This window comes from Sylvia atricapilla, chromosome 3 (genome assembly GCF_009819655.1).
Source record: "Sylvia atricapilla isolate bSylAtr1 chromosome 3, bSylAtr1.pri, whole genome shotgun sequence".
NCBI lineage: Eukaryota > Metazoa > Chordata > Aves > Passeriformes > Sylviidae > Sylvia > Sylvia atricapilla.
In genome coordinates this window covers 64,519,122-64,535,960 of record NC_089142.1, presented here as the reverse complement: position 1 = coordinate 64,535,960, position 16,839 = coordinate 64,519,122, and the positions used below count along the sequence as shown (strand labels likewise).

Here is a 16,839-nt window from a genome sequence, read left to right as displayed (position 1 = left end):
TCTTTATGCCAGCAGCTGTTGCTCAGTGGCAACTGCTTCCAGCAAACACAGCTGCTGTGTTACAGCACGAGAACTATAAGTGAAACAGAGAAGTGGGAACAATCAATCCAGTTCAACTTTCCCTACTAAGTAAAATGCCAGCTACCACAGAGAAAGCATAGATGGCAAGAAATGAAGTTGACAATTCGAAGATTGACATTAATGAAGGTTAAAATTTGCCATGCTCTGCCAACATCCCCTTACCCCAGCTTTATGGATGCACCTAAACTCTTTCAAGTCACTCTGTACATGTGAGGAGCAAAGAATGCATATGTTTACAGAAGAGCAGTATGGTGTTTCATCTGAAAGAAAACATGTGAATTTCTATGCCCCATAGACACTTTGACTCTTAATCAGTAAAAAGCAGCCTATTTTCATTTACATAAGCTAGACGTTAGGTATACAAATCCATGCAATTCTGTGGCAACGTTCATGATATGTGTACTGGACCACAAAGAGAAATTTCCAACGGCCATTTTACATGGGATAAAGAGGATATTTGAGGTGTTGACTTTTTACTAATCCAAGTGCACATAAGTACACTCATCATAATGCTAGTAAGACAGAATCATCTACCCCTACAATCTAGTGTATACCACTATAAAAATAAAAATATAAAGGGATTAAATTTTTTTTTTGTGAGACTTCATGTTGATAAGCAGAATTCCTTTTTAGTTTTAAACTTGCTACATAACCTTAGTGTGATGCTGCTCTCTTGTGGTTAAACCCATGCAGTTCATCTGCAAAATGTAACAACTATTGTATGAATTATTTTATAGATTTTCAAATGTATTTTAAGACATTTTTAGCTGATCAGTGGTTTGAAGCAATCAGTTCCAGCTCCATCTCTGCAGACTGTACTGCCATGTCTCTGTTACCTAAAGAGAGAATTTAGACTGTTGCTTCTGCTTCTGTGTCCCATTGAAATCAAATACCTAAAATAAGCCTTAAACAAAAGGTAAGAATACATCCATCCCAATAACAATGCAAGTCTGAACACTCTTCATAACATAGATCAATAATTTGCTTTAAGGCCTACTTTTGCTTTCCAGGCTAGATGAAAATATAGGCAGAAATTAAAATGTAAAGAGGTCTAGAAACACAGCTGGAACAAAAGCACCATGCTGTTATTCTTTCAGTGTACAAAAAAAAAAAAATCTAATTCCCACTGCAAAAGAGAAGCCCTGCTGACAGTATTATTGAGGAAAATAATGAATATCAAAAGAAGGGCCTTTTGATTATTATAATCAAAATTTGTAAATAATCCAGCCAAATAATACTGAAATGTGCCAAATTTCTCTGAAGTAGGACAGCTGTCATCTTTGGCCTTTACTCACAACAGTTTTAGATATTGCCAAAATTAGCACCACAATTCAAGACTGAGTTCCTAAACAAAGTGTTTCAAGGCATAACTATGGTGAATGATGCACATTGCTCTAACCACTGAAACGTCTACAAACAGCAAGCCTGTCAAAGATCCTTCCAGATTGTGCCTTTCACATTTGGCTAACTTGCAGAAACAAAAGCAGAATCATTTACAAGCATTGATTCATGTATGTAATTCCTTTTACATAACCTGAATTACTCAAACACATCCACTATTTAGGGCTTTATAAGATTCTTCCTTTTTTTACAAAAACCTTCTTTACAACTATAAAATACCCATTCTTTTTGCTGTACTGTTAATATAGAGTGATTCCAGATTCAAATACTTTGAAGTATTTTGAGAAATTATGAACAATTTCCCTCTCTATATATTGGTATCTACAACAGGTATCCTATTCCTACTAGTTAAGCTACATGCCCTTTCCCCCCCCCCCCCCCCCCCCCCCCCCACCCTCTGGATCTTTAAAATAAATTGCCCTTCTCTGGACATGCTCAAGCACCTCCATATCTTTTTTTCAGAGAGGGGCTGAAAACAGGAGACACAGAACTCAAAGTGTGGCCTCACCAGTGCCCAGTACAGGGGCACAATCACTGCCCTGCTCCTGCTGGCCACACTATTCCTGATCCCGGCCAGGATGCCATTGGCTTTTTTGGCCACTTGGGCATACACTGGCCCATGTTCAGTCAGCTGCCAACCAGTACCCCCAGGTCTTTTTTGCCAGCTCGCTTTCTAGCTGCTCTGCACCCAGCCTGTAGCAATGCATGAGGGTCTTGTGACCCAAGGGCAGGACCTGGCACTTGGCGCTGTTGAACCTCACAGTTTGGCCTTGCCCCATTGATCCTGCCAGTTCAGATCCCTCTGCAGAGCCTTCCTGCCCTCCAGCAGATCAACACTCCCACACAACTCCTCAATCCTCACATGGAGATAAAGGCAGAACTGATTCCCAGATGGCTGTAGCTCCATTCACCAACACTCTCTGGGCCCAGCCACCCAGTCAGGTTTTCACAGAGCATCTGTACAAGCCATGACTGGCCAGTTTCTCCAGGAGAATGCTGTGGAAACTGTCAAAGGCTTTACTAAAGTCCTCCATTAGATAGGATTGATGATAATGATGCAAAGGGGGAGCACTTCCACCAGCTCCCTCAGTACTCTTGAGTGGATCCTATCTGGTCCCATGAACTTGTGCATGTCCAAGTGTGGCAGCAAGTCACTGGCCATTTCCCCTTGGATTAGGGGGGTTTCATTTCTCTCCCTGCCCATGTCTTCCAGCTCAGGGGGCTGGGTATCTGGGGAACAAGTGGTCAGCTATTAGGATGACACAAAAAAGGCATTAAGTACCTCAGTCTCTTCCAGTCCTTTGTCACTATGTTTCTCCCCACACCTAGAAAGGATGGAGCTTTTCCTTGGCCCTCTTGTCATTATTAATGTAGAGAAATACTTTGTTACTGCAGTAGTCAGACTAAGTTTTAGCTGGGCTTTGACTCTTGTAATTTTCTTCTAGTTACCTCACAAAATTCTTGTAGTCTTCCTGAGTGGCCTGCCCCTTCTTCTAAAGGTCATAGGACAAAGCTCCCTGTCAAGCCAGATGGGTCTTCCCCACCAACTGGTCCTTTCAGTCCATGGAAATCACCTCCTCCTGTGCCAGCAGCATTTTTTTTTGCTTGAAGAATATCCATTTTTCCCTGGACTCCTTTGCCTTCTTGGACTGCCTCCCAGGAGATTCACTCAGTCTCCTAGGCAGGCCAAAGTCTCTCCTGCAGAAGTCCAGAATTGCAGCGCTGTTTACTCCCCTCCTGACTTCTCTGAGAACACTAGCGCTCTATGAGCACTGTACCAAGATGTCTCCAACCATCACATCACCCTCCAGTCCTTCTTTGTTTGCAAACAGGCACAGCAGGCCACCTTCCCCACTGTAAACTATTTAATTTCACATAGATGTGCAACAATGCTCTAAAAAATCATACAAATCAATTAATAGATTATTCAGATAAACCTGGAAGGTAACACAGATGTAGCTGAAGTCAGTGTCACTATGAAAAATGTATTGGTAAATCACATAGAGATCTGAGAACCTGGTAATCAGAATGATAAATATCTCCCAAGTACCTACAATCACATTTCAGATAAAGTGGAAATGAAATTTGGCTCCAGACCCAGCTCAACACTGGGACATCAGTATTTCAATAGTCTTGTCTGTAGAACTTCCTTTCCCCAAGGCATCTGATCAGTAACTCAAGGCTAACTTGTTTAGCAGGTTCCCTTTGTAAGTTTGGCTTTTGCAAGAACCCTGTATGTAACATCACTATTTAGGTGGACTAAAGAACAACGTAATTCCTAACAAGGAGAATCAACTAAGGGTAGTGAATACTGTTGCATAATCTCTGCTCTGCCTTTTTCCCAAAAACTCTGTACCTACAAATACAGAGAGTATATAAATGAATATAGATTAATATTAATAATTAATATATATAGAATTCTATATTAATTGTCCCTCACAAGTAGTGAGTATCTGGACAGGTCTGGTGTATTATAAGGGTATGTCAGCAGTGATATTCTGACAGTAATTGCCAGGTTATCTGTATTCATTGAGCTCCTTGTAATGGGAATCTCACTGACAGAGAACTCATCTTTTAGGATTTCCTAGAAGAAAATCTGTAAATATATTTTTAAAGAACTGCATACTTTTCCTTTTAGCCCTTTTACTCAAAACATTTGAAAACATTTGCTCCTTTCAATTTATCAGCTGGAAAATTTGATATAATATACATACCTTTTAAGGCTTTCTAGTAGAAAAACAAAACTAACTTTCATCCAGCAACCACCTCAGCAGGTCCTGAAGGAAGACATCCTGCTCCAAAATTCATGGGAGTGGTAGGAGAGTAAGTTTTTCAGACTTCTTCAGTGATAAGAAGGCACAACCTTTCACATGATCATGCCAGCAGTCCAATAGAGCACTCATGTTCCTGAATCTCTTCCTCCTCTCCCAGATCAATAGCACAACTCTTGAGTTCCACTGTGACTGAGCAATTCAGTCAGGAACCTTATGTAAACAAGGGCATTTGTAGGTAAAACATGGAATGGATTATTGGTGGCTACAACAAGCTTCAGAAAACCTAAAGCTGCTTCCCAGTTGCCGATACAGAAGTTTTAGTCAAAGAAAATAAGGTGATAAAGCCATGTTTCATCAGTCCTGAAAAGGGAGAAAAATCTCTGCAATGAGCAACAAAACTTTTCATTACTAACTTTTGCTAAGCTTTCCAACTTCTTGGGATTAAAAACTGTCAGATGCTACCAGATGCCACCCACAGACTTCTTTACATCTGGAACTATATAAAATAAAGAATCTGTTCCTGTAACATGTGTAGGTGGCGGAAAAAAAAAATCACATGGCCCATTACTTATTATTTTTCCCTAAGGAAGCAGATCAGCTATAAACTGTATCACTGCACAAGTCACATCAAAATGACAAAATCAGACAGTATCCAACAACCACAAGGGTCACATAGCTCACTAAAATTAGCAGATGCTTCTGACACTAGATTACTGTGTTAAGCAGGTACTGAGATATTCCTCAGAAGTCCCTTCTAAAATGATTTTTGAACTCTTTGAAACTCTTTGAAAAGAGTTTCAAAGTCAAAATGCCTCACCACAAACTGCTCTGTTGGCCAAGTTTGTAGTTAAATGATGAACCCTAGGGAAAACAGGAAAATTGCAAAAGTTTTCTTCAATAGTTCTTCATGAAGAGAAGAAACTGTTGGTTACATAAAGCATAAATTGATGCAGGGGAGAGACTACCACATCGCTTTGCGCATAATTCAGTCTCTCAAAGAAGGAATTCCATCCTCGCTTATCAGTCACAACAGCAGGGCTACACCACCTGAAATCCCTTGGATCTAGGAACACTGATACAAACCAGGAGATGACTTGCTCCACCTCACTGCACTGCAGACACTGAGCAAGAGGGAGCCAATTCAAAGCCCTTATGCTCACTGGGACTCCGTGCCTTCATGTCCTCTTCAGCAGGCACCACAATGGACTTCCCTTCACTGTCACTACCTGCTGCTCTTGTACAGCAGAGACCAGAGCAGCAGACAAAGGACAATGAGGAGCTCTGATGGAAGAGGGTAAATTTATAAAGTATGGGGCTCAGCTGGACATTCTGTACAGATTTCATAGCAATTATTGAGTTTAGGTAGGAGGAAAGCAGCAAATGCTTATTTGGAAAAAAGTGAAGGCCAAACTGCTACGAACCAATCAAGGAATGGGAGAAGAGAGAGATAAAGTTCAGTAATTATTAAATCCAGAAGAAATAAACAACCTAGAGGATTTAATTTTAGAAGCATAATGTATCAATACACTTAAGCTCCAGTTTTAGTCAAAAGATATTTTTAAAACTAAAATGCAAGTATGGTATTTACACACTAATTTCTTACAACTGTGCAAATAAGATCCAGCAGTAAGAGGGGACGCAGCTGTCAGTCTGCTCTGTATAAGTGAGGTGGGAAATAGAAGACACATGGAATATAAGGGACACATTCAACAGTCTGATAGAATTTGGGTTTTATATGTCAGGATTGTTAGACAAAAGATTAGGTGAAAGCAGCACCTGTAAGCAGTGGATCATAATAAATTTCTAAAAAAGTGGTTTCATGAGGTGCCACTCTGGTAGGAAAAAACAAGCTGTTCTTTAATTAGTTTTAGATGGTATTTAAGGACTTGTCTAATATAATCAGTTTTTAAGACACAAAAGAGACTGCAACACAAAAGGCCACTACCACACACACCTACAATATATAGAGAATTTTATTTCATAAGCCCTTGTGAACAAAACTGAGTTCGGATGTACATGCCAAGACAGGAATTAATATTTACTTACATATGGAATTTAGACTGTGTGCAAGCAGATTTCTCTGCAAGGTCTTTTTACCTCAGAACACAACTCCCTCATATTACAGGCATTTAATAGACGACCTGAAGCTTACTTAAAGCACAAAGTTCCACAAACATGAAAGTTCATCTCCTGACCCAAAATAAATTAGAAAACTGTTTACACATGGAATAAAGAGCTGTATTGGCAAACTGCAAGGAAAACCAAGGCAACTACGCCACTCTCATGAAAAAGTATTACCATTATATACAGTAGTTGTAACACACTAACAAAAAGTTTACACTTCCTTATTATTTACACTGGAGTGCAAACAGAGCATAACCTCAGCTCCCACAGCAATAAATCTTTGTTTTCCCCACACACACTGCTTTCTTCAATTTCCCACTGCTCCATAGCAACAGAAGCCTTCTCTCAGCTCTGTGCTTCTGGTAAAAGCATCACATTCACAAGTTTGGCTACTGAGAAACCAAAGAGAAGGAAGAGGTAATTTTACAAACCTTGCAACACTGCAACTTCAACAGCATAGGAAAGGTATGTTCTAGAACATGTTACAGCACCTTACAGCAGTTTCAAAGTGGACCCACCACTTATACACAGTGAACCTTCCTTGGAAGCCTCCACTAAATATGAGCTCTCCCTTTCCATGCAGGCATCTGCTTAACTCCACCAGTTCTTGTAAGGCTGGGTTTTGCATTTTGCTTCAGAGTGCAGTGTCCAACCTGAGAAGCAGAGACAAAGTTAAAACTATACTCAAGAAACTGAATTAGAAGATGTTTTCAAGAAAAACATTTCGGAACAGTTGTTGCACTTCTCTCAACATAGAAAGAGTGAAATAATAAGTCTGTGCAATTAGTTTAAGTAAATTTATTCCTCAAAACACTCAACAGTTAACAGTTAGAGGCTTGGTTACAAACTCATAAGATTATTCTGCTTTAACCAGAAAAATTCTATCTTTTTGTATCTACACCTCAACATGCTGACCTTAAGCAGTATTTCTTCCATGACTTTGTAATCCAGCTGTTAGATCCCGGAACAAAAGTTATTCCATATACAAGCTGTTCCAGGAGCTATTTTTGATCTTTGTATCTAGAATTAGGTATGTCAGCTATGCAGTGCAATAGTCTGCAGTATCCAAAACACCAACATGGTTATTTTTAAGACATTTTAATTTTTCCTTTGGGGGAAAAAAAAGCTGAAGAAATTTACTAAGACTGCACCAGAACTGTTGACACAATGCAGTCTGTAAAATATATGCTAATTTAGCTTGGAAAGATCCTTGTGGCAGTTGAAATAAATTTAAAAACTCAAATCATTATAGCTAGAAAGAGGAACACATACACATTAACTTTCCTCAAGTTCTGAGCCACAGAGCTAGCCACACCTACGAGCAGCTTCCAAAGGATATCTAAGAATATCTGGATTCCAGTGTACATTCTCTATTATTATTTCCCTGTATTAGGGTAACAAATGCCACAGCCTGAATCTCTTATCTCATTCTTATGATAAAAAGAGAGAAGACAGAGTTTAATTAATGCCACCTATTTCAGTCCATCTCATCTGAGCAGTCCTGAGGTTTGTGGAAACACCAAACAACAGCACTGCTGGACTGTATAAGCTGAGGGTAGCTGCCACAGGCTGATACGCAGAAATCAGTGCTCGGAGTCATCTTAGTCCAATGGCTCTGTCTACCACTTCTTTGTTCCTAGGAAAAACTGTAACCTTCATGGGCTTTACAACAGAATCCCAACTCATCTTGGATAAAGATTCAAACTGTGTGGAAATTACACTCCAAGGAAAGTATTACAGACTATGCATTTACTTTCATTTCTGAACAGTTAGGGTGTATCAGTCAGACCTTTCTGCACCCTCCTAACATACTATTTGAAAAATTAGTCAGTAACTATCTAAATACAGTTTCTATGCATGGATACCAGCCAGTTACCATCAAGCTAAGGTCCACAGTTCAATCAACTATGAGCTGAATTTTTAAAATCAGTCTTCTAAGTTTTTATCTTTGCACATCTGGAAGTGCATTTACCAGTCTAAATCCACCCAAATTAATCTGAGATTTTCTGCTTTGATTATGCTTTAAAGAAAGTAAGCAACTAAGCTGATGGCTAAAAAAATTGTAGAGAAGGTCTAGGCTTGTGAAAACTCTGCAACTATCCATGAAAACAGCAGTCAGTTCAAGAATACAAACACACATTCTTATATAAAAACATACCACTGGCACCTCAGGACTAGAAAATGGAGAGCTATCAAAGGAATAATTTTCTTTGTCCAGGGAATCATCTTCATCATCATTTTTATGTGCAAATTTCTGCTTTAGAGCGTGAGTGAGCAGAGCAACTGGATCCCAATCTGAGCTTTGTATTTTTTTGGGTCTGGAAAGAGGAGTACCTCCAGGAGACCTATGAACAACAACCAAAAAAATTATTTTCTCCTCACCCTAATCCTGTGCGACTAATCCAAAATCTAGAGACACAACTTCTATAAACACCCTAATTCTATAAATCCTTGATTACACAAGTAATGCTGCTGTAACTTTAAAACAATTCATCAAATCCAACTGATAAAATTACACCCAACAACTTGTCAGCTACATTCCTAACCTGAAAACACAACCTGATGCTGTTCCATGAAAACAGGCAGAAAACCAACATGAAGTGTCAAAGTATTGCAAATAACGAGCCAAAAAAAGGAAAATTGCAGGTTTTATACCAAGTAATTTTTAAGTTATACTAAAGTATGTTAAAGTATGTCCAATAAGGTATTTCAAAATCATTGTGAATACAATTGAATTTAATTTATTCATTTTCAGTTCATTTAAATTCAGAAATCAAAACAGCATCTACACCCCAAACTCAGCATAAATGTGGAAGCCAGTGACTAGTCCAAGACAATACATCATAAGACTTCCTGACCTCTGAGATACCTTGGGGGGTGGTGGGGTGGAAAAATATAGAGATGTTCCGAGTTCTGCCAGTAAAGTGCTGTCTCCGGGCTGATGATTTGTACCTAATAATGCACACTGACAACACCAAGTTCCAGGTCTGGCAGTTACAGTAAATGTTGCTTAAACACAAAACCTGAGAGGTTTGAGTTCACAGCCCCTATAAAAACAAGCCCTCAGAGCACTTGCACAACATGTAAGACGGTGTTTGGGTGGTAGAAACTGGGATCCTCAGGTCTCAGTTTCTGAGAACAGAGGACTTCGCTTTGCACTGCACACATTAAACTACTGTCAGAAAGATTGTTACATTTTGATCATCATTACTCACCCCCAAAATATAAATTATTCATCATTCATTAAAGTTCTACTTCAGAATACATGTAATACCTAAAGCCAGAAAGCATTCTGGATCTACCACTTTCTGCTAATTATGCCCCTGCTCAAGATGTTAAAACTGTCAACCTGAACATCTCCTCTTCCTCCTTCATTGTACATGGAATCATAGAGAAAAAAAAACATATAGAAAGGAAACACCCAGGTTTACCTAAGGACATTTTGTATTGTTTTACTTACTGTGAGAATGTCATCAAAAGTATGTAGACATGCTTTAGATTTGCATGTAAATTATTTGCCCAAGTTTTGTGCTAGTCACTTTTGGCGGTAAAGCTCACAGTTTTGAAAATGTTGAAATGAGAATGCAGTAAGTTTTGCCAAGTGACATTCTTCCCACATTCAGAGCTTCAAATATTCATTACAGGTTCAGTTTTTCTTACTTTTTCAACCCAAGAAGTTCAGAAAAGAACTCTGAAGGTGTAATCTCTACTATACCTAGCACAAACATAGCACCTAGAAGAGGTGTTGCACTCTTCAGTAAAGCATTTTTTTACAAGTCAACTACACCTGCCATCAAAACAGTTCACCACTAAAAATATTTATAATCCAACTGCACTCCTGAAATACAAATTTATGAAACATTTTCAATAAATGATACAGCACATATTTTTGTTAATGCTTCAAAGCTTGATCCAGGATGTTTTGAATATGCTAACAGTAGTTTTCTGAAGTTTCCCTGAGGTTCTGACCTTTCACAGTGAATGCAGAAGAGTTATTTTTTCAGATCAGTTTCCTGTGCCTGTACATGCAACCTTGTAAGTAAACCTCTCACCTCCCCACACCAACCTGAGATTTGCATACCGAAGCAGCAGGGTAGTTAAAAAGGCTGTGATAGTCAGCATATTTTAAATGTATCTAAAAGCCACATCACAAGTTCCTTACATTCCACGCTGTGACTCAGAAGTTGCCAACTTCAGTTTGTCAGCAGTAGCTGCTCTTTAAATGACTGGTGTTCTCTGGTGCTACTAAAGTGTTGCTCATGCTTAGGTGGCCTTGGCTTGCTGAGGTGCACATCCAATCCAACCTACCCTCTCAACAGCTCGCAACTGAACTTTGTTTAGGTCTTTCAAACATCCATCATACTGGGAACGTCCTTTGTCCTGTGGTGATCAGCACTTTCAGCTGTAGTTGAACCACTGCTTCTGGCAGCTCGGCGTTGTTTGATAAGTTCCAGTGCAGAATTACTAGCATCAACAGCAGATGGTGCACCAGAAGGAAGTGGAGGAGGCGAGGGAATTACAAAGTGATTGTGAGAGATGGACAGAGGTGTAGAAGTCATGGCTGGCAGTGGGTAAAAATCCATCTGAAGTGCTGAGTGTTTTAAAGGCTTCTGCATACAGTTAGAGAAAAAAAACAACATATATGAACATCTAGGATTAATCACTTTTAAGTCAAGACTGCCCTCTGAAAGCACTTCTTAGACAACTTGCACATTACAACACAGAAGAACTAAAGTTAAAACAAAGAACATTACTTCAAACCCACAGACTCAGAATACCTGAAGTAATGAATCTGAGGCGTCTTGTGCTACTTGGATTTTCTCTTCCTGTGTCCTCAATCTAGGCACTAGATAGATCAGCAAAGCTGCCTGTTATGATAATCAGTGTTCTAGAGGTTACAATAACCTACATGAGCAAAAGATAACCACAAAACATGTAAAACAGATTACAATACTGAGTGCAATGGAGAAGACAAGACCCAATGGAACAGCTGAATCACAGAAGTGCCTCACAATGCCACACAAAAGTAACTACCTCGCACCAGTCCAAGTATTTCAGCAACCACTGTGGTCTGCAAGTAAGACAATGAGACTCAAACTTACCAGGAAGAAAAAGAGGTCCCAAGATAGAGCATATTGGAGACCATCTACCTAGGACATATCTGTTTGTAGCATTTGTTTTTGTTAATGCCCCAACCTGACTGACTTAGAAGTCTTCTTCTACCCATTATTTTAATAATGTCTTAGAAAACACAGTGCAAAACCCCAAAGGGACAATTAACTGTCTGTAACTTTTTAAACTAGTTATTAGTAGCCCATAGATAGTGATGTTACTAAGCCCCTTCACCAACATTGAAATGAGCATAAAGACTACTTAGGATCAATTGCATTTAAACTCAGCAAACAGACCATAAAATAGGAAAGAGAAAGCACACCAAATAAATAGCAAAAAGGAAAACAAGGTATTATATACAGTAAATTTAGTGGTGTAACTTCTGTAAATTTAGTTGGTGTATCTTCAGTTAGAAAACTTAAAGATGTTCCCTACCAGTTCAGACACAGCAAGCTCTAAAGCCAAACAAGGAACACTGGTTTGCTTCAAACCAGAAGGGCTTACGTGAGGGAACACTTCCCAAGGTCTGCACTGAAACAATTGCAGCAATCTGAGCACGAAGAAAGGTCAGCTCCTCTTCAAGTGCAGAATTTTCTGGAGTGCTGCTTGATCAACACCATCTTTTTGTGCACCGTTTTTTGGAATGCTCTGTATTGAATCCAGATGTGGATATGAATCAGGAGGAACTGTACTTTTCTGTTTACTCCTCACTTCAGTCCTACAAAGCAAAAAAAAGTTTCAAAAGGTTTAGCCAACAATGGAAACTTCAAAACTACTTGGGCTGTTCAAGCAAGTTATCAACATTCAGCAATACCTAACTTTTCCAACTATTTAAGGAAACTACAATTTTAACCACTCATAACTTCTAAAATGTTTCAAGTCTCCCTTTGCTCAAGTGCAATGCAGACCCTTGCAAAGTCATCATAAGAATTATTCAGACAGTTCATTCAGGGAGAATTAAACATCATAGAATCATACAGTAGGACTGTTGTTATTCAGTAACTATTAAACTCACACTGTAATGTGTCTCTCTGTTCTTGCCACATGAATATGAAAGGCAGGAGAGTCAAAGAAAAATAATATCTTAATTTGGCCTCAGAAATTTTAATCATTTATCAAACTCTTAAGATGAACACTGCAAGCAGCAAAGTAGTTACAATGTTTCAGAAAATGTGCTTGAAAATAATAAGGTTTATACAGACTTACAGAACAAGAATCTCACCTTCTGTAAGCTACTATAACCAAAGACAACATTAGAATACTGTGCTGTAAGTCTTAGGTTTTAATTGTAAAAATTGTTCCAAGTCTGTGCCGCAGAAATAAACTTAAAACACAGTATAAAATCAAACTACCAGAATTTCAGTATGGAACATGGAAAGAAATTGAATTTACCAGAGTCATTTAAGATGCACTAAGCTTTGATTTAAAAAACCCAGACCTTTTCCCTTATTTAAAACATCCTTTTACTTCAAATCAGACCTGCAGCACTGCTTTCTGATTTGCCACAACCTCATTGCTATAAACACAGCTTCAGAAGGAAAAGATATCAATTAGAATAGTTCTTGAAAAACATCCCACAGAGCCAGAGAGGAGGAGGAGTGAAGAATAGAAACATAACAAGAATGAACTGTCATAGTCCTGTGAATCTGACCAGCACAAACAGGACTAAACAGACCAGGAGTTTTTTGTTCTTTCAACAGTCTCTTCTTCTTCTTCTATATTACAGCTGTTACAAACAAACTAATAATTTAACAATAATGCCTCAGGAAACATAAGATGAAACACATTGTATCAAACTTCTCCAGACTTCTGAAAAGCGTGTTATCTGAAGTCATCAATTTCTTGTATTTTCATTACTGGCAATCAGCACAAAGATCACAGACAAACAAATACCAGTATGAAACATAATTACATTGTCCTATACAGATGCAGTACAAGACAATACATGTGTCCACATTTTAATCTTGCTTCTAGCTCTAACTCACCCTCTGATTTTGAACAGATCTTTAGAAGAGACAACCTTCTATTTCTGCACCACTGAGAGAGAAAAAAAGGACAAAACTTCTACACTATTTGTGTCTGCAAATTCCTGGATAATTTGTCATTTCACCTGAAATATTTTGTAATGTGTAAAAATATTTTTCTTCCATCCTCAATAAAAGCTAGAAATATTTCTATAAACTATATTGAGAATTTTAATTTTTTAAAATAATTATGTTTGTTTTTCCATCAAAGCCAACCATCAAGGTTTACACATGGCACTGTAAAAATTAAAGCCCAAAGGAGACATTTAAATAGTTTTTCTTGTTATCCCCTGTTTATAAACTTTATCAAAAAGCTTATAAACTAGAAGGAATAGTCTTACAGTATACTGCAACAACCAGCTCCCTTCCTCACAAAATACTCTGTGAGTGAAAATATTTAAAGTACCAGTAATGAACCTGACATACCTATTATGAAGAGAAGAAGAGGAGACTCAATTTCAGAAATCTTTCAGAAAAGAATGTTTTACATAGTGAAAGTTTTCAGGTAAGGAGGAAGTGCACCCCCCCCCAAAAAAAAGCACAAAATGTTTCCAGAAAAGGTTAGTGGAAAAGGAAAATAAGCACAAAATCCCACAAAAGCAGGTAAAAGTTATTTCTAGTACTCCTTTTTACACTTTTACTTACCTAAGTCTAGTACATGCTTGTCCTTCATCATTTGCCACCCACAGGACATCAGCAAGTGATGGAGCCACAGGAGCTGGAGTTGCACTTTGTCCATCATAACCCAACAAATCTGAGTCTTGAACAAACTAAAAACAAACAATGCCATAAAAAGGTAGGAAGGGAAACTCGATCCAGCACAGCCTCAAAAAGGAATTTCTGAACAGTGCTATAAGGAAGCTGAAAACTGAGTATAAAGGATGCACCACACAATTACATAAGCACAACAATAGGAGAGCTATCATCAAATTAAGAAACAAGAAAATACAAACAGGTGAAATATACATATAAAATAAATTGCTTACTTGAAAACAAGGTCTGGGGTAGGGCTCCAAGGAAAGAATCGTCCCAAGCCTACGGACAATACTTCGAGTAGGTCCATATTCCTTTTTTTGGCAAACAGATAGGACCTAAAAATCAGAAAACCTTTGAACTTAAGAAGCAAAATCAAAGCCCTCAGTTCTTAATCGCAAGCCCATCAAAGTTATTTAATTATTCCATGTTACAGGTAATCAAATATAATGCAGTTTTTGGTTAAGCTAACTTTTTAATGCTCTTCCCAAGCTGAAAGTCCAAAGAGGTCCACACTGCACTGGTATGACAGACAGTGTCTAAAACACTGCCAAAATACAGAACATTTTAAAGAGGCACAAAGGCCAATATCTTGACATACTGGCAGAAGTGTCCGTTTAATTAACTACATGCATCTGTATAAATCTTGGAAAAGAACAATTAGCAAAGAAGTGAAATAAATTTAACATACCTTGGCCTGATACTTTCTTGATGGCATATAACTGCTGGAAATGCCTTCCTGATGAGACTGCTGAAGGAAGGCATGTTCCGAGAGTACGACTGATACTGCTGCCAAGCACTTGAGTTTCAAAAAACACGGCCTGCCAAAAAAAACCAACAGCTCCCAACAACGGCGCCAGAAAGTAAAGGGGCAGCTCAGCCAAATCAGCACTCCTGGACATACTCCGGTAGTTTCCCAGGCAGAACGCCAGGGCTGTCTCAGGACCACAAGCGGCAGCAGCGCTGACAGCCCCACCGAGGAGCTGCCGCGACCTCGGCTCCAGCGCCGGCCGCCGGCACGGCACCAGCGCCTCTCGCAGCGCCCCCCGCCGCGCCCTTCCCAGGCCGAGCACACGGGACCAGCTGCTACTTGGGAAGGGCGCACAGCCTTTACTTGGAGCACCAACGCATGAGCAGACACCACCACTGACTTTCTTAGGCTCAGTTTAGGGCAAAAGGAGCCGCTCGACCGGCTGCGCCAAGGCAGTGACCCCACGCGTCGGCGCGTGCTCCGACAAACCCATCTGCGGGCAAGGAGAGCTGCAGCCGCGCCCCCGCCCGCGGTGCCGACCTTCCCTCCCTCCGCCGAGCGCAGCGGCTGCAGGCGAGACGCCCCGCCCGAGCGGCTCTCCGGGCGGAGGCAGGCGCCGCCGCGGTGTCTCACCTGGTGGTGCGGCCAGCCGAGGCAGCGCAGCAGCGCCGGAGCAGCTGCAGCAGCAGCGCCATGGCGGGCAGAGGCCCCGCGCGCCCCCAGCACGCGGGCAGCGCTCCCACGCGCAGCCCGAGCGCGCGGCAAGGCCAGGCCCCGCGGCTGGGGCGGGGCATCGCGGCAGCCCCGCCAATAGGAAGCCGGCAGCGCCCGCGGCAGAGCCAATGGGCGGCGGGGCGGGCCCGTCGCGCGGGGTGTCGGGAGGGAGCGGTTTGAACGCCGCGCTGCCCGGGCCCGCCCCTCTTCCCAGACAGCGCTCCCGGGAATGCGGGCGGCGCGGGGCCCGCGGCGCACCGCGGCCAGCTCCGAACGCCTGAGCGCCCAAGGGAGTGTACTCACAGGAAAACTGCGAAGGCAGAACACAGTACGCACAACAGAAGAAATGCACCAGGGCCTGTTAACTCACTGGTGCATTTAATTAATGCAAGGAGCTAAACTGAGATGGTTTAGGTCTTCTTTAGGATGGATGTAGCAAAGTCGTAACCATTTCATTCAGACACCTAAACAAATGCACAAAGTATTCTCAACGCAACAACTGCCCAGTAACACCTGAATGCCTTGACTTCACTTCAAAACCTGGCTTTGAAATTCTGCACTTGATCTTTTATCTTGCATTTTTTCATCTTCATAAAGAAATTTTCTATTGTTTTCCTCAAGTAAATTCGAAAACTACAAGAAAGTCAACAGTGCTAACCGTGCTTTACTAGGAGAATACCCTTTTCCTGCTGCTATGCCCTGAGTGTTTGGAGACACCTTCCCGCCTCTGTGTTCCTATTGTCAGTACTGGAGTTCCTATGGCAGCATTGCTGGTTACCTGTCCTCACCTGTCACATGGATCCATTCTCTCAGACCAAACGCAAAGAAGTACTGGTAATACACACTGTAGTAACAGCATACAACTGGTTCAGGGAACTAGGAAGCTTTAAGCTTCAGGAGAGGAAGGGCAGAATATTTTAACAAGCATTTTGAAAAACTGTACTAAAACACTTGCCTAAAAAAAAAACAAACAAACAAACTTCTCACCTACTCTTCCAACACCTTACTAAAAGCGTCAACAGAAGGGAACAACACACAGCTCTACCAGAAAGCCAGAAAGAGGCAGCATCTCACAAGCAGCAGCAAACCTGAGACAATTTATTTC

At 40.5% G+C, this 16,839-nt stretch overlaps 1 protein-coding gene across 1 annotated transcript; it reads right to left on the bottom strand.

Moving 5' to 3' along the window:
* Positions 1 to 6,211: 6,211 nt before the first annotated feature.
* Positions 6,212 to 15,715, bottom strand: MTFR2 (mitochondrial fission regulator 2). The gene is given in 13 exon segments (XM_066315615.1): positions 6,212 to 7,033; positions 8,539 to 8,727; positions 10,692 to 10,732; positions 10,735 to 10,957; positions 10,959 to 10,990; positions 11,997 to 12,083; positions 12,086 to 12,210; positions 14,162 to 14,286; positions 14,503 to 14,607; positions 14,961 to 14,979; positions 14,981 to 15,090; positions 15,654 to 15,685; positions 15,688 to 15,715. Coding segments are annotated over 13 exon segments (1,215 nt in total). The 3' UTR covers positions 6,212 to 6,934.
* Between the last annotated feature and the right edge of the window lie 1,124 nt (positions 15,716 to 16,839).